The 23,782-nt window shown below is 37.8% G+C and overlaps 1 protein-coding gene across 2 annotated transcripts in view; it reads left to right on the forward strand.

Moving 5' to 3' along the window:
* The window catches only part of MAP2K5 (mitogen-activated protein kinase kinase 5), a 280,907-nt gene that overhangs the window by 107,907 nt on the left and 149,218 nt on the right, over positions 1-23,782 (forward strand). For both annotated transcript variants that reach the window (XM_005893296.3, XM_005893295.3), the window contains exons 10-12: positions 8,068-8,136; positions 8,233-8,314; positions 19,428-19,489. In XM_005893296.3, the coding sequence (XP_005893358.1) occupies positions 8,068-8,136; positions 8,233-8,314; positions 19,428-19,489 (213 nt within the window). The remainder of the gene's footprint in view (positions 1-8,067; positions 8,137-8,232; positions 8,315-19,427; positions 19,490-23,782) is intronic.

Consider the following 23,782-nt stretch of genomic DNA (forward strand, 5'->3'; position numbering starts at 1 on the left):
GTTATGATAACTCAATTAATGGTATTGTCTCTTAATTCTACCATAACTATCATCTCGGGGTCACTTTTGACTTGCTTTTGCTCTCTATTTTGCGCTGTATTTTTTATTTTTTTTAATACCTTTTAATTTTTTATTGGATACCAGTTATATGGCATAGGTACATTCCTGTAAATATCCCTGATCTTTATTCTGAGGAGCTGCCTATTGAATCTGAAACACTTTGATCCTTTCAAGACTTGCTTTTAAGCTTTATTAGATAGGACCAGTCCAGTTGTTCAGTTCAGTTCAGTCACTCAGCCGTGTCCGACTCTTTGCGACCCCATGGACCGCAGCACGCCAGGCCTTCCTGTCAATCACCAACTCCTGGAGTTCACTCAAACTCATGTCCATTGAGTCAGTGATGCCATCCAGCCATCTCATCCTCTGTCGTCCCCTTCTCCTCCTGCCCCCAATCCCTCCCAGCATCAGAGTCTTTTCCAATGAGTCAACTCTTCGCATGAGGTGGCCAAAGTACTGGAGTTTCAGCTTTAGCATCATTCCTTCCAAAGAACACCCACGGCTGATCTCCTTTAGAATGGACTGGTTGGATCTCCTTGCAGTCCAAGGGACTCTCAAGAGTCTTCTCCAACACCACAGTTCAAAAGCATCAATTCTTTGGCACTCAGCTTTCTTTATAGTCCAGCTCTCACATCCATACATGACTACTGGAAAAACCATAGCCTTGACTAGATGGACCTTTCTTGGGAAAGTAATGTCTCTGCTTTTTAATATGCTGCCTAGGTTGGTCATAACGTTCCTTCCAAGGAGTAAGCGTCTTATAATTTCATGGCTGCAGTCACCATCTGCAGTGATTTTGGAGCCCCCAGAATAAAGTCTGTCACTGTTTCCATGTTTCTTCATCTATTTGCCATGAAGTGATGTTGCAGAAAGTGAAGAAGAACTAAAGAGCCTCTTGATGAAAGTGAAAGAGGAGAGTGAAAAAGTTGGCTTAAAGCTCAACATTCAGAAAACTAAGATCATGGTATCTGGTCCCTGGAAGGACTGATGTTGAAGCTGAAACTCCAGTACTTTGGCCACCTCATGTGAAGAGCTGACTCATTTGAAAAGACCCTGATGCTGGGAAAGATTGAAGGCAGGAGGAGAAGGGGACGACAGAGGATGAGATGGTTGAAGGGCATAACCAACTCAATGGACATGGGTTTGGGTGGACCCTGGGAGTTGGTGATGGACAGGGAGGCCTGGCGTGCTGCAGTCCATGGGGTCACAAAGAGTTGGACACGACTGAGCAACTGAACTGAAGTGAACTGATGCAACCACATGCCATGATCTTCGTTTTCTGAATGTTGAGTTTTAAGCCAACTTTTTCACTCTCCTCTTTCACTTTCATCAAGAGGCTTTTTAGTTCCTCTTCAGTTTCTGCCTTAAGGGTGGTGTCATCTGCATATCTGAGGTTGTTGATATTTCTCCCGGCAATCTTTATTCCAGCTTGTGCTTCTTCCAGCCCAGTGTTTTCTCATGATGTACTCTAGATATAAGTTAAATAAGCAAGGTGACAATATACAGCCTTAATCCTATTTGGAACCAGTCTGTTGTTCCATGTCCATTTCTAACTGTTGCTTCCTGACCTGCATACAGGTTTCTCAAGAGGCAGGTCAGGTGGTCTGGTATTCCCATCTCTTTCAGAATTTTCCAGTGTTTAGTCTAGAGCTAACTTTCCCGGGTCAACTGAAGCAGTAGTCTTCTGAATACTCTGTCCTGATGCCTTGGCAAATATAGGGTTTTCATCCTTCCTGGTGCGAACACAAACTCTGCCTAGTGTAAGGTCTGGAGATCGTTTCTTCTGGTCTTTCTTGGGGTTCTTTCCCTGGCCTCATGTAGTTTCCTGACATCCATGTGCAAATCATTACTCACCTAAAGACTCCAGGTGCCCTCTGCAGTTTTCTGCAGTTGTCTCCTTTTGCTCTTCTGCCAGTGAATTCTAGCTGCCTTGGCCTCCTCAACTCCCAGTTCTCTCAGCTTAGGGAGATGGTTGAGCTCCCCTGGCTTCCCCTCCCTGCATGGGTACTAAAAACTCTTGTCTAGTCACTAAGCTGGTCATAGGACTCATCTCATTGGTTTTCCATCTCTCAGAGATCACTGTCCTATTTTAGCTGATGTCTAATTTCTGAAAACCTGTTGATTTTTTCTGTTTTGTTGTTATTTATTTATTTTTTTTAGTATCTTTTCCATTCTTATCACTGTGCTAATCCATACACTTATTTTTGCCTCTTGGCAGACATGTCTCTTGACCGGCTTTTAAATTGTTCTCTAAAATAGAAGCTACAGAAGTCCAGTAGATAGTACTATCCAATAGTACTATATTAAGCAGGTGTCTGGGCTTCCCAGGTGGTATGGTGGTAAATAATCTGCAGGAGATGCATTGGGTAGGTAAGATCCCCTGGAGTATGAAATGGAAACCTGTTCCAATATTCTTGCCTGGAGAATTCCATGGACAGAGGAACCTAGCAGGCTACAGTCCATGGAGTTGCAAAGAGTTGGACACAAATGAGCATCTGAGCACACACTCACACACAAGCAGGTGTCTACTCTGCTGACTCACTGATAAAGAATCCACTTGCCAATGCAGGAGACCCAGGCTCAATTCCTGGGTCAGGAAGACCCCAACCCCCACTCCCAGGCAAGGAAATGGCAGCGCACTCTAGTGTTCTTGCCTGGAGAATCCTGTGGACAGAGGAGCCTGGTCAGCTACAGTCCATGGAGTCAGAGTCAGACAAGACTTAGGAGCTAAACAACAAAAAACTCTGCTAAGCACTGTACGTGTATTTTCCATGTTTAAAGCTCACCGTGACCTTTTGCATTTACTACTGTTATGGATCTTCATTTTACAGATGCAGAAGCTGAGGCACAGAATACTTAAATAGCTTAGTCCCATACCTAATAAGTAATGGAAGCAAGCTTTGAACCCAGGGAAGTCTTGCCTCAATCAAGTCCATGCTGTCAACCTCTGTTCTGTATTTCTGTCCACTACTTTGGGATTTGGCTTCTTAAAGCATAGCTCTGGTCACATTTCTTCCCTTCTCAAAAGTCTTCAAAGACTCTGCATTACTTCCAAGTAAACTAAAAGCTCTATGGGAGGGAACTCAAGATCTTGCACAATACATCCTCAGCCTACTTCTAAAGCATTCTCTTATGTGTCTGAATTCTGTGCTGCTTTTAAGTTGAACTCATTGCCTTATCTGAACCCAAGTACTTTCTTACTTCAATACTTTTATTCATGTATTTCTTTCTAATTAGAATGCCTTCACCGTCTCCAACCTGTCCAAATCCTCAACACCCGTCACGGGTCAGCTCTGAAGCTTGCTCCTCCTTGAGCTGACTTGAATAGATCCTGTCACATCTGGTAGATCTATCACTTACCACCTTCTCCTTCAGACCTCTCTAGGATTCTCTGAATGTGTCCCTTATGGGTGTCATCACAGGGTGACTTCTGGTGTTCTGATAGTATACATGTTACATTTCCCCTAGTACATTGAAATCTCTTTGAAAGTGGTGAACAGGTCTTGTTATCTTGTCTTAGTCACTGATTTATGTAGAATCTTGCATATGGAGTGTAATACAGAGCACTATGTGTCATGACTTGGGGTTCAACACATAATTTGTTGAACAACTAACTGAGTAAATAAACTTTAGCCTTTCATTTGTTCTTTCGTTCATTCATTCATGTTTTAACGTAATATCCTAAAAGCAAGTTCAGTTCACAAGCAAAATATCGCATAGTGTTCTTTGTGTTCATTGCTCTCACCCAGAGTATTTCTTAGCATTTTTTATATTAAGGGCTGAAATGAAAGGTTAAGAGTTAGAAGCACATTTGATCTTTTCCTGAACCCCTCCTGACTTTTGTGTGACTTCAAGCATGTCACTTGAACCTCTTAGTGACCTTAGCTGTGAAACCAGGCTGCCTAGTGTCATAGAGGGATTGCGAAGAGCAGCAAATCACAGTCCTTGTCTGAACAGAATCACCTGCAGGGCTCTGATGCCTGCATAGAATGATGAGGGAAATTTAATTTCCCAAGTCAAATGATCATTTTCACCCATACTTTAAATGTCGTGTGGGATCAGTTAGATGAGAGTCCTTGAAAATCTGTTACTTTTCTCTTCCTACTCAAAATATTTCTAATTTTTGTTCTTGTAAATGTTCTTATTTTTTAGACTTTTTTGCCCAAAGGTTATTGCAGTGTCTAAGCATATTAGTGTTTACCGCTTCAGACTTCAGAGGTGGAAAATATCACTTCAGATATTATAAAAAGCAAGTTGAACTTTGGGAATAATAGAAGTACCCTGAACTTTTAATTTATATCACTGAATTTAGTAAAAAAAATTGCCTCAAAGAGAGTACTTTGAAAATGTCACTAGTGCTATTTTAAAGATAACTATTTGATGACTGTATCTAAATACGTGTTTCTAACTAGCTTTTGGGGGGTGACAGTGGAGGGAGAAATGTAGTTAAGCAAGACGATTGCAAACAAGTAGAGCAGAAAACAAATAAAAATACTATTAGCCATTTTGCAAATAGAACCTTTTTATACTGTTAATGTATTGTGTAAAATCTTTGAAAGAGTAGAGCTTAAAAGATTCCCTTGTACTACATATTTTCTAATTGGGAAAAACCCACTGTACAGGAAATTTAGCCTTGTATGTAGCACATGCTGATTATCATTCTTTGACTGCTTTGGGTTTCTGCTGCTTTTAAAGTAGCATTTAAATGGACCATTTGATTAATCATTTGTATACTGACTGTAATCCTCCCAAATTTCCTTTCTGAGTTGTACATACTGTAAAAGACAATTATGTCGCCACAGATTAAATAAGCGAATTAAAACAGAATAGCAGCTTAATTTGACCTGTGATTTTGCTCTCCTTCCCTTTAGTGGAGCGTGTGCCACTCCAGCAAATAAATGAAGTCATCCATGACAGCTTGTGATGAATTGCCGTATTTATACTGTATATTTTAATAGCCTCACACTAATTTAAATTGAGCACAGAGTAAATTATAATTCAGTCACTTGACTGCTTATATTTAACTTGACAACTCATCCTTACTTGTCCTGGAGGTGTAGTGGAGAGCCGCGGAAATGCGCTCAGGTATTTCAGTTTCTCGCTTAACCCTTTCTCCAGGAAGTGCTTCATGTTCAAATTCTCTCCAGTTTGAAAAATTGAGCTCTTCCTAAAGAGAAGAGAAAATAATCATGAAGACTCAGGGAGTTCATACTTTCCTTGTTCTTCCAAAAAAATTTAGTATTTGTCATGCTTTTTTCCCAGGTTTTCCATTTTAGGGTAGATTTTACTTTCCTTCTCAAGTTCCCAGAAATTACTTTATTCACTTTTTTACCATTATGGAATCTCCACTATCCTGGATTAAAGCAAATTTCAAGAATGATCAAGACCTTTTAGAGTGCAATGGATCAGTCCCACGAGTACACTATTACTCGCTACAGTTTAGGCCAGTGTGGTGATTTTATTTGTTTTGGTATTTATGTCTTTGATTTTAAGTTCAATTATAGAAATCAAACAGTTCATTTCCTTCCTGTCTAGAAGTAGCTTCTTATTTAGAGAATTATGGTTGTAAGGTGTGGTATAATTAAGTACCACATCACTCAGTGGGCACCACTTGTTTAAGACCGTGTGCTGGGTGCTGGGTATGGAGGGAGGGAACCAGAGAAAAAATGCACAAGGCTTAGTTGTTGCCCTTCGTGGGCTTACAACCACTGTACTCTCTAGGCTTCAGTTTTTAGGAGCCACGGCATTAATGCGAAAGGCAGCATGTGATGGGAGAAAGATAGAGGGTCTGATAGAAGGCTTTAGTGCCGGCCTGATGGAGGTGGTGGTGGCATTCAAGCTATGTTTAAAGCATAGAAAAGGTATTATGGCCAGTGACTATGGAATGGAGCGAGAAAGCACACCTCGCGTGGAGGGAACAACTGGACTAAAGACGGAAAGTGGGGGAAAGCACGGGACATGTGGACTGGTAGCAGTCATCTGGTTCTACATGTAGATTGGATTTGTGGTAAGGAGTGGTGGGAGAAGGAACTGGAATAACAAATTGGAGGTAGATTGTGGAGAAATTCCTTGAATATCATGCTAGAATTTCAACTTTATTCCAGACTATGGAAGCCTAATTAAGATTCTCTGTGAAAAGAATATGTTCTTGGCTGGTAGTTTTAGGTTATTCCAAGATTTTGGTTAGCCATGTGGAATCATGTTGTTTCTTGATTGGGGGCCTGGAGATCAGGTCTTTGGTAGTGATACTACACACTGAATAAACAGCATTTTTTTTGAAACTTTAAATAAGGGATTCTCAACCTTACTGTGGGCTACAAAATCAGCTGGCAAGTTTTTAAAAATGCAAAGATATGGGCCCAACCCCAGAGATTCTGATTCCTTTATTTTGGGTAAAGCCTGTGCATCATCAGGTTTTTTTTAAAGTGTCCTTATTGTATATAAATACCTTGATATAAAGGTAATTATAATGTGAGGCGAGGGTTGAGCACCATTGCTTTAAATGATGCTTTATTCCTTTTAGCAGAATTTTTCAGGCTAGAAGAGTCCCTGCACTTGACACAGAGGGTCAATGTTAGCTCTAATATTATATGGTATAGAATTGAAACAACACTAGATGAATTAATTTTGTTGCTAACTTTTATACAGGAGCAAAAATGTAAGTGAATATTGTAACAAATGACTATTGATTGAGAGAAATGTTTAAATGTTTTCTTGGCAGTTTTGCCTTACACTTACAATCTAGTTTAGTGAGAGCTTTTATAAATAACCCTAAAGCAAACTCTTGATAGAAACTGCTGTGCCTTCTTGTACTCATTCTACCCTCCCCCAGTGGATGTCAGTACTAGAAAATTTGTGGTTTTGGAGATTATCCTTTTCTTTCCTTGCTCTGTCATCAGTTTACAATTGAAAATTTATGTTTTTTCCTCCAGTATGATTATATATATATGTGTGTGTGTGTGTTTATATATATATTCTGCAATTGTAATACAGAATGTAGATCAGTGTTGGATGGTGTATAATTACTGTCCTTGGTAATCCTGAATAAGTTTTTATTTAGAAATGTCTGGAATCAGAAACTCTGTCACAAATCTTTAAAACTATTGTCTAGTTATTTTATTATTATCATTGTTCTTTTTAAGTAAAAAACAATTCCCTTTGAATTGACTTCACAGTAAATGCTAAGTGAAATTTGAATGGTTGATGGTCTTCTTTCTTAAAATAAGTGTTCAAAATAAACTAGTATTATATGTATGTTTATAAATTATTGTACATTTCTTTGTTATGAATTTGACTCAGTGGTTGATATTTTAAGGGAAACCATAAAGCCTTGGAACATGATGGAAATTGTGTGGTCCTTGGAATCAGGGAGAGGCCCTGATGTTGCCGGGCCCCATGACTCCTCAGAGCTTTGGTTTCTTCCTTTTTAGAAAGAAAGGAATTAGGTGAAATAATTTCTGAGGTTCCTTCAAGCTCAGTTTTATAACAGTTGTGGCAAAGAAAGATTACCCAATTGGAAGAGTATAAAAACCTGATATATTTTAAAAACTCCTTATTTCTCTCATAACTAAAAATCTACTTTAAATGTTATTTTTACTTATCATTCTCTTCTGCTTTGCCCAGTATCTGAATTACAAGACAATTAATTTTTAATGGTTTCAGGGTCACTCCGGTCTTCCTCGTCTCAAAATAACCAATGTGGCCAAAATAGGGTGTGTAAATTAAGGGTGTTATAACGTAACTGACTTTTGAAGCCATTAATACTGACCTTTGAGACCTGGCTTTTTCCTTGATCCCATCAATCACTTCTATACCACCTCCCCCAATGCAAAGTGTTAGACAGATGTGGACACAGTTTGTATTACGAGAGGTTATGGTGGTGGAGAGAAGAAAAGTGGAATGAATAGAGGAAACACCATATTTTTTAGTTTTTATATTTCATAGTGAATGTGGCTAGATTTAATTTAAAGGTGAATAAATGTGTGAATGTTGATTTCCTTGTATGTTTAGGTCATACTACTAGATATTACACTGGAACTTCAGAAGCAAATTATGTCTGAATTGGAAATTCTTTATAAGGTAATTTTTTTTCTTGGTTATTTTTCCTTATAAAGTATGCCTGTGACAGTATTGGCTTGCAGGCTTTTAACTGCTTTTGTCTTATTTTTGTTACAGTGTGATTCATCATATATCATAGGCTTTTATGGTGCATTTTTCGTGGAGAACAGGATTTCAATATGTACTGAATTTATGGATGGTGAGTCTTCCCTTTTATAATACTTTAAAAGTGATTTTGAGAGTAGAATACTTTAAAACCTGATGTTGATACAGGTATCAAGTAGAATTAAAAATAATTAAAATATACTAATAAGTACCTCCTTTATGCTCTAAAACATCTTAAGGGTTCCCAGTGTTAAATATTTATAGTTGAGCTATAATTTCAAGAATGTAGTTTCATTTACTTTTATTGAAAATTTAAATAGAACAGATTAAATGCTAGTCTAATCAGTGGTTTGATATTTGATTCTTCTATACAATCTGTCTTCACTTGTGAAACAGATGTTCTGTTCTTTTAATGTTTCAATAGCCAAAACAGATTTTCTTTTAAAGAAATCTATTAACCCAATGTCCTACGTCTTTTAGAAAGAAATCGGTTCTTAATTGCAAGATAAGAAATCGTTTTCTAGCACAGCTGTTTAGCCAAGATGTGTTTAGTTTTCTTTGGACTCTAGCCCTTTCCTTCCTTCATTTTTTATTCATTTCTACTTTGGTAAATCTTTTTTGATCTGAATATTATGGCAAAAATGCAGATTTCTTGGTTCCCTGTCAGTGAAATGATGTCACCACTGTTATTGTTTATCCATTTGAAATCAGAGCAGTCTTTACATTTCACATATTCAATTTTTTAATGTCCAGCTCATTAAAACTCAACATTTGGAGTTCCCTGGTGGTCCAGTGGTTAGGACTCCATGCTTTCACTGCTATGACCTGCGTTCAATCCCTGGTCAGGGAACTCAGATCCCTCAAGCCAAGGGATGCAGCCAAATATATATACATATATATATAGTTCATTTGGGGCATTCTCAGTATATTAATAATACAGTTAGTTCATTCCCTATAAGACTTTTTAATGAGCCTACATTGATACCTTGATACTATAAGAATGTGTTCTAAATTTGTTATAGTAGATGTCAAGAATTAAAAGTCTTACAAACGTATTAGTATGACAATTACTCTTCAAGGAGACCAGCTAGAAAAAGTGAGTTCACAGAGCCAGTGAGTGTGTGCATGCTCACTCACTCTGTCGATTCTGACCATTGCAACCCCATGGACTATATGTAGCCTGCCAGGCTCCTCTGTCCATGGAAGTTTCCAGGCAAGAATACTGGAGCAGATTGCCATTTCTTCCTTCAGGGGCTCTTCCTGACCCAGGGATCAAACCCACATCTCCTGCATCTCCTTGCATTGGCACGTGGGTTCTTTACCACTGAACCAGCTGGGGAGCCCTTCATAGAGCCAGTACATGTCATTGTTTTATGGCTTTCCATCATCCTTTTTTGACTCCTCAATTTGTGTTACATTAAAAAAATTATTTATTAAGATGGTAGGATGTGCATTTATGCAGTTCAGTGGTTTTCAGTACATTCATAGGATTGTATAACCATTACCATTAATTCCAAAACGTTTTTATCACCCCAGAAATAAATTCCCCACCCATTAGTAGTCACTTCCTATATTCTCTTCCCTCTAGTCCCTGGCAACCATTAATCTACTTTCTATCTGTATGAATTTCCCTATTTTGGACATTTCAGATAAGTGAAATCATACAGTATGTGGCCGTTGCATCTGGCTGCTTTCACTTAGCATAATGTTCTCAAGGTTCACGCATGTTACAGCATTTATCAGCACTTGATTCCCTTTTTTATGACTGCATAATAGTCCATTATGTGGATGTACCATATTTTGTTTACTCTCATCCGTGATGAGCACTGATGCTCCTTAGAGGGGAAGCTTTCAGTCTTTCATCATCAAGTGTGATTTAGCTGTGGGTTTTTGGTAGGTGTCATTTATCAAGTTGTGGAAGTCCCCTTCTCTTCCAAGTTTGTTGTATATTTTTTATCATAAATCAGCATTAGATTTTGTCAAGTGCTTTTTCTATTGAAATGATCATGTGTTTTTTGTCCTTTATCCCATAGTTATAGTGTATTAATAGATTTTTGCATATTGAACCAATCTTGTATAACCTATTTTATATGTTGCTGGATTTAGTTTATTAGTATTTTGCTAAGGATTTTTACATTCATATTCTTAAGTGATATTGATTTGTAGTTTTTCTTGTAATGTCATTGTGTGAGTTTGATACCCAGATATTTCTGTCCTCAAAGGATGAGTGTACAGTGTTCTGTCCTCTTCCATTTTTTGGAAGAGTTTGCTGGAAAGATTGATGTTAATTTTTCTTAAAACATTTGGTGTAATCCACTGGTGAAGCCATCTGGTCCTGGGGTTTTGTTTGTGAGTAGTTCTTATGGTCAGGTGGCATCTGTTGTCTATTATTAGGAGAAGTCCAGTACTTCTACCCGTTGCATCTTGTACTGGAGTTGCCAAGAAAAACACAATCCAGGCAAGCACTGGACTGAACAATTTTTTTAACTTTACAATATTGTATTGGTTTTGCCATATATCAACATGAATCTGCCACACAGAGCAAGATCAGCTTCAATAGTGGGTGTCAGTTTCCCATGGCCAGCAGCAGGTCCCTCCTGGCAGTCTGTGGAGGGCAGTTGGCCTGCACATACCCATCTCTGTTGCAGCAAAAATAGCCCCCACTCCACCTCACTCCCTTGGAGTCAGAAATGCTAAAAACTGAAGGTATGCCTAAGGTCCATTGAGGCACATGCTTAAACAGGACAAAGAAGTACATATTGAGCCTAAAACAGGGAAAGGGTCCAAAACAAGGACATAAACCCACCACAGGCTATATGGCCTCTTTATCTCTTAGTAAGCAACTGTTCTAGCCCCAAGGCCCATTGTTATGTGGCCAAGTAGGATTTGCAAGACTGTGTGCATAAGACTCTCTTTTCCAAAAGTTTTTTTTTTTAATTGTGGTATAATATGTATATAATTTACCATATTAGCCATTTTAAAGTGTGTAGTTCAGCAGTATTAAGTATATTCACATTACTGTGCAACCACTGCCACTATATATCTCTTCAACTCCTTTCCTTTTGCAAAACTGAAGCTCTATACCCATGAAAGTATGACTCTCTACATCCTGTTCCCAGCCCCTGGCAGCAAACATTCTACATTTGTCTCTATGAATTGGGCTACTCTGGATGCCTCATCTGAGTGGAATCTCACAGCATTTGTCTTCTGGGGACTGGCTTGTTTCACTTTTCATAATGTCCTCAAGATTCACCCAAGTTGGGACATATGTCGAAATTTGCTTCTGGTAATACTGAATAGTATTGTGATGTAGTTTTTAAAATTACCAACCAATATCTTTACTAGTTATAGGTTTATTCATCATTTCTATTTCTTCCTGAGACAGTTTTGGTAGTTTGTGGCTTTCTGAAAGTTTGTTCATTTTATCTAGATTATCTAATTTGTTGGTAAACAATTAGTATTCCTTTATAATCATTTTTATATCTGTAAAGTCAGTATTCATGTTCTCTCTTTCATTTCAGATTTTAGTAATTTGAGTCATATCCCTTTTTTCTTCAGGGTAGCTAAAAGTTGGTCAGTTACTTTGTCTTTTTCAAAGAACAAACTCTTGATTTCTTTGCTTTTCTCTATTTTTTTTCTGTTGTGATTTACCTTTGGTCTAATATTTATTCATTTTTTTCTACTAGCTCTGTTTTTAGTATGCTCTTTTTCTGTATTTTTAAGCCATGAAGTTAGGATATTGATTTGAAATCTTTCTTATTTAATGTAGATGTTTATAGCTATACGTTTCCCTCTAAGCACTGCTTTAGCTGCCCTCTAGAAGTTTTCATATGTTGGTTTTGTTTTTTTCATTTTCGTTTACCTCAAAGTATTTTCTAATTCCCCACAAAGATAATCCCTTGTGATTTCTTTCTTAGGAGTGTGTCATTTTCCATGTTGAATTTGTCCTTCTGTTGTTGATTTCCAATATTCCACTGAGGTCAGAGAACATACTTTGTGTGATTTCAGTCCTTTGAAACATACTGAGATTTGTTTTACGCTCTAAAACATTGTCCCGGAGAATGTTCAGTGTGCACCTGAAAAATACATTCTGCTGTTGTTGGGTAGAGTGTTCTTCAGATGTCTGTCAGGACTAGTTGGTTTATGGTGTTAAGTATTTTATTTCCATGTTAATCTTTAGTGCAGTTGTTCTGTCTGTTGTTGAAAGTGTGGGGTATTGAGGTGGGGTATTTTGTTGCCTGTTTCTCCCTTCAGTTTTGTCAGTTTATGCATCAACTATTTTGGCATTCTGTTGTTAGATGCATTATGTTTTAATTGTTGAAGGAGCACCAACTGAACTCTGCCTGTGCAGTGACCATCAGGCAGCTGGTGTTTGCTGTACTGGCAGGCTGCTGACTTTCAAAACTGTACTGAAGGTGGGGAGCAGGCGAGTTAAAATGCCACAAAGCTTGCTGTTCTTACCAAGATTCAAGCCTAGTCCTGAACAAATAATTTTGGGGTTGCTACAATCCTTTGACTAATTTCCAGAGTCCTGAAAAGGTTGATTCTGACAAATTTTGTCTGTTCTTTCATTGCTTTTGTGGAGAAGGGAATTTTCAGAGGACCTTATTATACTCTGCCATTTTCAGTGACATCACCTTTTAATACATTTTAATGCTTTAAATCCTTAACTTAAAATATTCACTTTGTTCAGTTCAGTTCAGTTGCTCAGTCATGTCCGACTCTTTGCAACCCCGTGAATCGCAGCACTCCAGGCCTCCCTGTCCATCACCATCTCCCAGAGTTCACTCAAACTCACGTCCATTGAGTCGGCGATGCCATCCAGCCATCTCATCCTCTGTCGTCCCCTTTTCCTCCTGCCCCCAATCCCTCCCAGCATCAGAGTCTTTTCCAATGAGTCAACTCTTCGCATGAGGTGGCCAAAGTACTGGAGTTTCAACTTTAGCATCATTCCTTCCAAAGAACACCCAGGGCTGATCTCCTTCAGAATGGACTGGTTGGATCTCCTTGCAGTCCAAGGGACTCTCAAGAGTCTTCTCCAACACCACAGTTCAAAAGCATCAATTCTTCAGCGCTCAGCTTTCTTCACAGTCCAACTCTCGCATCCATACATGACCACTGGAAAAACCATAGCCTTGACTAGACAGACCTTTGTTGGCAAAGTAATGTCTCTACAAAGTAATTCACTTTGTAGTCTATATTTAATACTGTTTCTGAGACTCATCGCTCTCTAGGCTCTAAAACCCTTCTCCTACTGCTTTTGGCAACTCCTTTTACTCCACACTAACTGGTCCCTGAACAATTAAATCTCTCACTTAAGTTTTTCCCATATCCTCATCAACTCTTCTAAAACTTGATTCCCCTCCCCCAGATTTTACCTGCCTCTTTCTCATTCAGAGACAATAGTGAGCTCCCACAGGTCCTCACTCTTCCACCTGGAACTTAGTCACAACTGCACTCACCTGATTCACCTCTCACATGAAGAGCTGCTTAAGGTAAATCTCTTTACATGTGCATCCCCTTGGTAGAGTTTCTCCATTAGCCACCCTCTCTTTTTTGGACTTTCATTCTCTCTGTAATACAATAAAACAGTCCTCAAAAATATGTGGACCAAAAACTGTGTACCGTCAATCCTTCTCTTCCTGTTGCAGTAAAACTTCACAACTTTCTCTCAACCTAGATCTCTCATTTCAGTGTAGAGTTTCATTGTTTATTTTAATCATATATTGTTTATTTCCAGATGTCAATTGGGCATTTTCTTTCAGACACTATTCTAAACCTGGGGGTACAACATTGAACAAGACTTAATCCCTGTTGGTACAGGACTTAAATTCTAGAAGGGGAGACAGACAAGAAACATACAGTATGTTCTCAGAGGGAGTAAGTGTAGTTAGAACGTAAAGCAGATAGATGATGACAATGAGGAGAGGAGGTGCTCACCTTTGACAGTCAGGGATGGCTTCTTTATGGGAGTGGCATTTTCACAGAGACTGAGTCAGTGAGCCAGCTTAGGGAGGATCTTTAAGGCAGAGGGAATATCAAGTATAAATGCACTAAGATGGGAAGCAAGGTGTCATCGGGCCCCACAAGAAAGTCTTGGTGATTTGGGAGGACCTGGGGCCAGACAGGAGGACAGAGAAGTAGGCAGAAGCTAAATTGTATAGGCCTTATAGGTCCTGGTGAGGAATTTATGTCTCAGCCTGAATTTGTTAGGATGTATTAAAAGGTTTCAAGTAGGGAAGTGATATGATATGCCTTTCCATTAAGTCAAAATTAAGTTCACTCAGAAATACCCAAATACAGCATGTGAGACTTTATGTACATGTATTTGAATTACCATCATGGGAGTAAATTGTTTCCCCCACAACCCATGTTGCAAAGAAAGAAAGGACTGTTAATTTTCTTCAACAGGAAGAGGCTAAGAGAGCTTCTGAATTTCTTGCTTGTGGCTTCAGATTTACATTTTTTACTATTAATAATTGTTGTTCAGTCACCCTGTCATGTCCGACTCTTTGCAGCCCCATGGACTGCAGCACATTAGGCCTCACTGTCCCTCACCATCTCCTGAAGTTTGCCCAAGTTCATGTCCCTTGCATCAGTGATGCCATCCAGCCATCTTATCCTCTGATGCCCCCTTCTCCTTCTGCCCTCGATCTTTCCCAGCATCAGGGACTTTTCCAGTGAGTCAGCTGTTCACATCAAATGACCAAAATATTGGAGCTTCAGCTTTACCATCAGCTCTTCTGATGAGTTTTCAGAATTGATTTCCCTTAAAATTGATTGATCTCCTTGCTGTCCAAGGGACTTTAGGACTCTTCTCCAACACCACAGTTCAAAGGCATCAATTTTTTAGTGTTCTGCCTTCTTTATGGTCCAGCTCTCACAACCATATGTGACCAGTGGGAAGATCATAGCCTTGACTGTAAGGACCTTTGTCAGCAGAGTAATGTTTTTAACACACTGTCTAGGTTTATCATAGCTTGCCTGCCAAGAAGCAATCCTCTTCTGATTTCATGGCTGTGGTCACCATCCACAGTGGTCTTAGACCCCAAGAAGAGGAAATCTGTCACTACTTCCACCTTTTCCCCTTCTATTTGCCATGAAGTAATGGGGCCGGATGCCATGATCTTAGTTTTCTTAAGATATAGTTTTAAACCAGCTATTTCACTCTCCTCATTCACCCTCATCAAGACCCTCTTTAGTTCCTATTTGCTTTCTGCCTTTAGAGTGGTATTATCTGCATATCTGAGGTGGTTGTCGTTTCTTCTGCCTGTCTTAATTCCAGCTTGTAACTCGTCCAGCCCGGCATTTCTCATGATGTGCTCAGCATACAGGTTAAACAAACATGGTGACAGCAGACAGCCCTGTCATACTCCTTTCTCAATCTTGAACTAATCAGTTGTTCCATACAGGGTTCTACCTGTTGCTTCTTGACCCACATACAGGTTTCTCAGGTGACAGGTAAGATGGTCAGGTATTCCCATCTTTTTAAGAGCTTTCCACAGTTTGTTATGATCCACACAGTCAAAGGCTTTAGCGTAGTCAATGAAACAGAGGTAGATGTTTTTCTGAAATTCCCATGCTTTCTCTATGATCCAGTGAATGTTGGCAATTTGATCTCTGGTTCCTTTTCCTTTTCTAAACCCAACTTGGACATCTGGAAATTCTTACAAGATTTTAAGCAAGACCTTACTAGCATGGGAGATGAGTGCAGTTGTTCAATGGCTAGCACATTCTTTGGTATTACCCTTCTTGGGAATTGGGATGAAAATTGATCTTTTCCAAACCTATGGCCACTGCTGGGTCTTCCAGATTTGTTGACATATTGAATACAACATCTTGATGGCATCATTCTTTTGGGTTTTGAATAGTTCTACAGGAATTCTATTTTAATATTTCCAAATTAATAATTAGTAATAATCATCATTTTAAGGAAAATGTTGAGATGAATATCACAGTAATGTTGCTTTGTTCATTTGCCACATATCTGTGTTTATTCCACATGCAAGATACTACTTTGTATTGTAGCCCTGTATTAGGATAAGCAGAGCCCTTACCCCATGAGTTCTTTTGACTTAATTTCATGAAGATGATAGCCCCACTTCATCAACAGAACTGTGTAGTTGTTTGGCAGTTGAGTGAGTTTTTTGCTATTCTATTAGCATTCTTCCTCCTAGTTCTCATGGTAGATAGTAGCATGCAAGGAAATGACTGACTAAGGCTGGGGAATGCAAGAAAGTGACAGATCACAGTGACCTGGACCAATGATCTTGGAGTCGTGAGGAAAAGGATCAAACCAAACATGCAACAGATAAATGAGTCTCTACATGCCTTGCATACCAATATCACAGCTAAGATTAAACTGTCTCTCTGAGTGTGTGTCATATAGTCTCATTTCAGTGAGACTAAAAAGTTCACATGTGATTCTCAAGCTGTGTGTTATGGGGAAACCTTTTAGATCTTTGGAGTTCAAAGACTCCAGTCTTTCCTGGGTTCTGGCCTCAACTGACTCATGGCTGTGACTAGAACACCCCACTCTCTAGGACTCAGTTTCTCTCCTCTGTCAAATAAAGTTATTGGACTGATCTTTAATGTCCCTCCAGCACTAATGTGCTGAGATTTGATGAGTCTAAGGATTGCCTTTTGGGAATAGGCCTATACGATAGAAATGATAGTAAAACTCAGTAAAAATTCAACTGAAAATCCTCTGCCGTTTTTAGCCTGATAAGAATTATTTAATATCACGAGAACTCATCTGACTTAGTAGGAGCTCTTGAGTGTCTTTTTAAAAATATATATATGTATGCATGCATTTGGCTGTGCCAGGTCTTAGTTACGGCATACGAGATCTCCAATGTTTGCTGTAGCATTCAAACTCTTAGTTGCGGCCTGTGGGATCTAATTTCCTGACCTCGAACACAGGGCCCCCTGCATGGGGAGTGTGAAGTCTTAGCCACTGGACCACTAGGGAAGTCCCAGAACTCTTAATTCTAAGTGGATCTAATGATTGTGTCAAAGACAAGATGAATCTGTGATGACAACAAAGCCAGCTATGTAAAGATTTCCCCATATGGATGGCTAAGGAGAGTGGAATATAACTGAGATTAAATAGATATTTACAAAGACCAGTGAATTACCTCAAAATGGGATTTCTTTTTGGCTTGTTCTACTAATAATGGTAATAACCTAATCTTTGCCTTTTTTGATTTAGCTTGTTGACTATTGTCCTGTTAGCTAATTAGGCCCTGATTTACAGCCTATGTAAAAGTAAATCTCCTCTTAGGACTTCTTAGTAGTATAGTAGTATATGTGAATAGATTTGCACCTCCTAGTTTTGAGCCACTCGAGCTGTTCACGTCATAGGGGATTGGCTGCTAAACTCTATTTCTGAGCATTCCAAATACCAACATGTAAAGCTTGGTATTCTTGAGATTTTTTATCCTTACAACTGCCAGTTCATCTGAAAGATCAATGAGAACATGAAATGTTTTCTCTACCATGTTTTCACTTTTATTGCATATATAATAAAAATGCCATTTTAGTAAATAAATATGGTTCACCTCGTTGCAGAAGTGTCTTTTTTTTTTTTTTTTTTTAGAAGTGTCTTTTTCATTCTCTTCCCAGTAACACCCAGAGACAAAGCATAAGGCTTAGTCATACTGTGGCTTTCTAGCTTCTCATCAGAATCTGAAAAATATAAGCCAAAGCTGCTGCAAGAAGTGATCATTTTCCTCCTTTAAACAGGATAAATACAAAGCCAGTTTCTTTATATATTGAATATATGTAATATTTTTTACAGGGAAAAATAATTTTTTCTCTGATGTTCAGCTTTAGGAAAACTTCACATAAAAAATTTTGTATTTGCCAAATAGAGTTAACTGCATTTGAAGAGGATAATATGCTCCATGTTATTATCTTATGAGGCATACTTACAAATCATCTAGTGGTAAATTGTTAAATATGAATTTTTAGCCTATAATAGAAACAAAAATTGTTTCTCAGATATCTTGGGTAATTCCTTCATGGAGCTGAAAGACTGTAAGTCTCACCCTTGACTCAAAGAAATGTTATTGCATGTGGTTAAAATAGTTCTCATATAATCATATCATTAGTAGGAGTAAAGTAGTGTTTCTTTGCATAACTTCCTGAAATTCTTATACTACTTGTGTAAGATTAAATATTTAATAAGCATACTCAAATTTATACTTCCAAATGAATATTGGTTCCTTTGAAATAGTTTCCTGGGAAAGTTATGCAGTTATTTTAATCATGTTATTGTTGCCGCAAATGGTTTGTGATCCCTTCTTTTGAAAATGTTTTCAGAGCAACTTAACCTATCTGATAAACTTCATGTTGATTTAAATTCACTTATTTATGCATCTGACAGATACAGAATATGTCCTCTCTGCTAGTTGTGCTAATTTCTAGGTTGATAAAAAATCGAAACAACATGACTCCTGTCTTTATCATGTTTATAATCTAATGATTTTATTTTTTGGAAACCGCCAAAAGCTCAATTTGGTAAAGGTGAAGCATATTAGTGAATACCATTTTACTGAAAAATATTATGACTAAAGAGATTTTTTTTTAACCTCATAAAGTAGTTTTCAAAATAGTATCAGAGAATTTCCAAAAAAACAAAAAACTATTTTGTTCTAAGATAGCTTCTTTGGAATATGTTGATTGCTTGTCATGATACGTAATTTGAAGGTTAACATACATTTAGGTAGATGTTAACATTGCCATTTTACTTTATTAATTTTTATATGTATTTTGAACATTATACTCACCAGCTTCTGTTTGGTTAATGTGAAAATTCTAAGATAAGGTCTTGGTTTACCTTTGAGAAAACTGTTAACACAAGTGAGATACCTAGATATGATCGTCCTGTCGATCTTTAGTTTTGTGTATGTATTTAAGTTTATGTAAAGTACGGATACTTAGCTGGTCCTTCACTGCTTTCCTTCAGTTTTTACATGTGTATGATTATACACTTGAGAATAAGATGAAAGTGTCTAGTTATGCTTCATCTGGAATTACGATTGTATCATAAATAAAATTGGACTAGAAAGCTAATTTTACCCTAGACATCCAATTCATGTTGTAAGTAGAGGAAAAAAAAAGTCTCACAGTAGCTGTCAGAGGAGGGGCCCAGTGCACTGTTCTGGTGGTTTCATTGTTGTAATACAACATATTTGTCTCCACAGGAGGCTCTTTGGATGTATATAGAAAAATTCCAGAGCATGTCCTTGGAAGAATTGCAGTGGCGGTGAGTCTATGGCTTCCACTCTATGACATGTGGGTGATTTATTTGTGTTAGTCAGGCGTTATTCTCCTTACAGCCTTAGGATTTTTTGTTTTTCTATTTCTTCAATCCCTACTGACTGCCAGGGTCTTCTTAACTCTCTCATCGTTTTTGTCCTTTCTTCCTCTTGTAGACCAACCTATAATAATGACATAGAAACATGACAGTTTTCAGGCTTATGGATTTCTCTTTTTTTTTTTTTTTTTGGCCACACCATGCGGCTTGCAGGATTTTAGTTTCTGGACCAGGGATTGAACCTGGGCCTCATCAGTGAAAGAGCCGACTCCTTACCACTGGACCGCTGGGGAATTTCTTGCATATTCCGACTTGTGCTAGTTCATGTGTTTGCAGCGATCTTACTACTCTTATTAATCAGTAAAATTTCCACATTCTTCAAAAAGAAAGCTGTTTTATTGACATTTTGTAGTTACAGGCACACAATTAGAAAATACATTTAAAGCCTAAATTATTAAAGTAAAACCGTCTGCAAGGAAATACTACTTTGGTCTTAAAGATTTTTGTATATGTTTTATGTACTTGGTTTTTAATTGTTTCACCATCTGTATCTAGGAATTTATTCCTTTGTAATTAAAAGAAGTTTTCCATTTTTCTATATTCACTAATAAACTGACAAAATATATCAACTAAATTAACATTATTATTTAAACTCCAGATTTCAAATTTGGAATAACATAGGCTAAACAGTGTCTAAGAGAAGTCATGGGTGGTGTAATAGTAAACAGTTGCTAACCTAAAGGCACTCTGATAACTTAAGCAGTTTAATGCAGAACAAAGTGATTATACCATGTACCATTTAATTAAATGGCTGATTTTCACATTCATTATACATCAAACTGACAACTCAAATCCTTTAATCCAACATGGACCCTTATTTAGTCTTAGTTCATTGTAATTCACAGCTTTCCTTTTTTCTTTCCAATTATTAGTGTGAACTGCCCAGGGTGATGAGAACTTTCTTTTCTGATGCTATTGCTGCTAAGTAGCTTCTAATCTACATGTTTAGGTAGATGAGTATGAAATTCGAGTACTTAAATCACCATTTTAGATGAAAATAAAAATGTTTCATTTCCTCTTTTAATCTCAGGGGGAATGAATGCTTTGTGGCTTTTGGCAGTTCTTGGCTCTAAAGTTTAATAACACGCATAATAAAGGCAAAAAAAAAAAAAGAGGGATACCAATTGAAAAAGAAAAAAGTATATGAGTTCTCTATACTCAATTATCTATCAAACTTGGCTAAAATAGGAACCTGCCTTCTTCAGAAGAGAAGCTTGTTCTTCCTGGAGTTCATAAATCTTGCCTCCCTCTTGTGTAGGGCAGCCACACAAGGCCATTGGTATTTTCAATTCTCCTGAAGTGGGAAGCCTGTGAAGTGAATGGAGTCAAGAAAAAAAAAAAAAAATCCAACTCTAATACAGGGCTTACCTATTGAGTAATCAAAAATATGACAATGGTTTTAGTGAAAAGCATTTGAAATAAATGCCAGTTAACCTTCACGGTAACTATAGATTATTGTACATATTTTAAACATGTGCGAGATGAGGTACAGCAGAGTTAAATAGCTTGCCTAGAGTTCTGTAATTAATCAGTAATAATCAGAACCCAGGGCAGTTTAACTCTGGGCCCCATACTCTTTCCCTCTGCTTTCCTAAGAGAATGAGAAAAAAAGAGGAGGAAATGAAAGGAAGAACAACGTTTGAAAGTAAAAGAGAGAAGTACAAATGAAAGAATACGAGAGTAACAATATACACTGCTTCAGATTCTTTTCATGTCGTAGAACCTCATCTTGGCATCTCTTCCTCCCCACAGTAACTTTATTTTCTGAATTCTAATAGTCTGGCATGCTGTACAGGCCCACAGATCCAAGGTTCATTACAGAATACACCCCTGTCAGCCTTTATAATATGTTGTTCACATTTTCTCTTGATGGATGTATGGCAAGAGAGTATTTTCCCAGAAAAAGAAGTCCATATAAACTGGTTGATTTCAGCCTTCCAACTTGCTCAGTGATTTTTTCCCACTTTGTTTGAATCTGGGCTTCCTATAAAGAAGAATGCCTTTCTGCCTTTCCCTGCCACCTAACACATTTTATTTTTCCTCTAATTTCTGAAGCAGTGACACTGTGCACTGTGAGTGCTTATGTTGATGGAAGTCGTCCCTGAAACGATGTGCACTTGACGTGTCAAGCAGTGAGTGATTGACAGCAGATATGAGCACTTTTAGTGTCAAGGCTTCATCAAGCCATTGTTGTGAAACCTGGCTTACTGAATACCAATAATACCCTCTAGGTTTTCAATGAACAGATTGCTAGCTCCCTGTACACTTATTTTTCTTCTAAAGGAAAATGTAGTCTATTTTGGCAAAGTTGGAAGAATATTTTCTTTTTTGAATCTCCAATAAAACTTTTAATTTTAGCAAGTATCATAAAATCAGTATTTGTTTTACTTTTTTCTGCCCAGTAATCTGAATATGGTGGATTGACTTCACCTTGTATGTTTTCTGATTATTCATTTTCTGTGGGACTAATTTTTAGTGGTGAGCTATGTTTAATGGGAAAGCTTTATAATATTCAACTAAGCTTATGTTGAGAAATTTAACCTTGTTTCCAGAACTCAGAGGGTGATTACTAAATAAGATGACCTTGTCCTTTGCTCAAAGAAGATATTGTTTTTATTGTTGATGTTATTTTTTTACAAGCATTTAAGGAAATATTTTTGTCCTGTTTATTCCTTCTGTGTTAGTTATTGCTATTTTAATATTTTCTTTTTTTAATTATCTTACTGTTCAGAGTACATGTGTTTTATTGTAATGCCACTTAGTCTGAATTCTGGAAGAAATCATTTGCTATAGATACGTATTCCGTTCTCTTAAAATAGACAAATATATCATAGAATTGATTATAATGCATTAGCAAATTTTTCAGGAGTACATTCCACTCAGAATAATTAAATATGTTAACTTCTGCTCAGCATTAATTGATATAGATTTTATCTTCTGCATTTTTCGTATTTATAAATTGTTTTCCCCTTTATATTTCTATTTTTAATATTGCTCTTAATCTTTTTTGATCAACTAAAATCCTTGCATATTTAGCCCCAACCCTCTTTTCATCATTCTCAAGATATGTAAATTGCCAATTACTTCTCATAATGGTAGTTTTTCTTATATTCCTGACTCACCTAAAAATGTCTATTATGATGGACGTTTACAAATTCTTGCCGCAAATCTTTAATAATAGTGGTGTGTCCTTTGTATCTGATACCTAGTTATGAATGGTAAGCCTTCAGGTTGTGAAGTTCACACTCATGTGCATACAGGACCAGTGGGTATGAACAAAAACATATGCATCTCCTTTTATAACACCTTCTATATAAAGACTTTTGAGACTTTTAATGATTAAATTTCCCACATAGAAGGTAGCACTGTCCCCCATGTACTTAAGGTCTCAGAAACATCTTCTTTTCAGTATCTTACTCAACTAATTATTCTTAATTCGGGCTATTAAATTTTAAAAATCCAAAATCTAACCCAGACGGTTTTATTTTCTCTCTTTATTTCTTTTACGTGCCCTTTTGATATTATGCTTCCACACACAGGCTTGCAGCAGCCGGTCAGAATGGCTTGTGAGGATCATCATCTTGACACACTTTGTTGTTTTCTACCCTAATGTCATTTAAAATGTTTTAGGGGAAAGTTTTTATTTTGGAATAATTTTAAACTTCCAGAAAACTACTATTTGGAAATACTAAGAATTCCCAAAGATGCTTCACCCAAACCCCCCAATTGTTAACAATTAACCACATTTGCTTAAACATATGTATGTTTGTGTGTGTGTTAGTTGTTCAGTCGTGTCCAACTCTGTGCAACCCCATAGACTACAGCCCACCAGACTTCTCTGTCCATGCGATTCTCCAGGCAAGAATATTGGAGTGAATTGCGATGCCCATGTCCAGGGGATCTTCCCGATCCAGGGATCAAACCCAGGTCTCCTGCCTTGCAGGCGGATCCTTGGTAGTCTGAGCCACAACATGGGCTTCCCAGGTGGCTCAGTGGACAAAGTATCTGCCTGCAAGACAGGAGACACAGGTGGATGCAAGTTCGATCCCCAGGTTGGAAAGAGCCCCTGGAGAAGAGCATGGCAGCCCACTGCAGTATTCTTGCCTGGAGAATGCCTTGACAGAGAAGCCTGGCAGGCTATAGTCCATGGAGTCACAAAGAGTCAGACACGACTGAAGTGAC

The sequence above is a fragment of the Bos mutus genome, chromosome 10 (genome assembly GCF_027580195.1).
Source record: "Bos mutus isolate GX-2022 chromosome 10, NWIPB_WYAK_1.1, whole genome shotgun sequence".
In the NCBI taxonomy this organism is placed as follows: Eukaryota; Metazoa; Chordata; class Mammalia; order Artiodactyla; family Bovidae; genus Bos; species Bos mutus.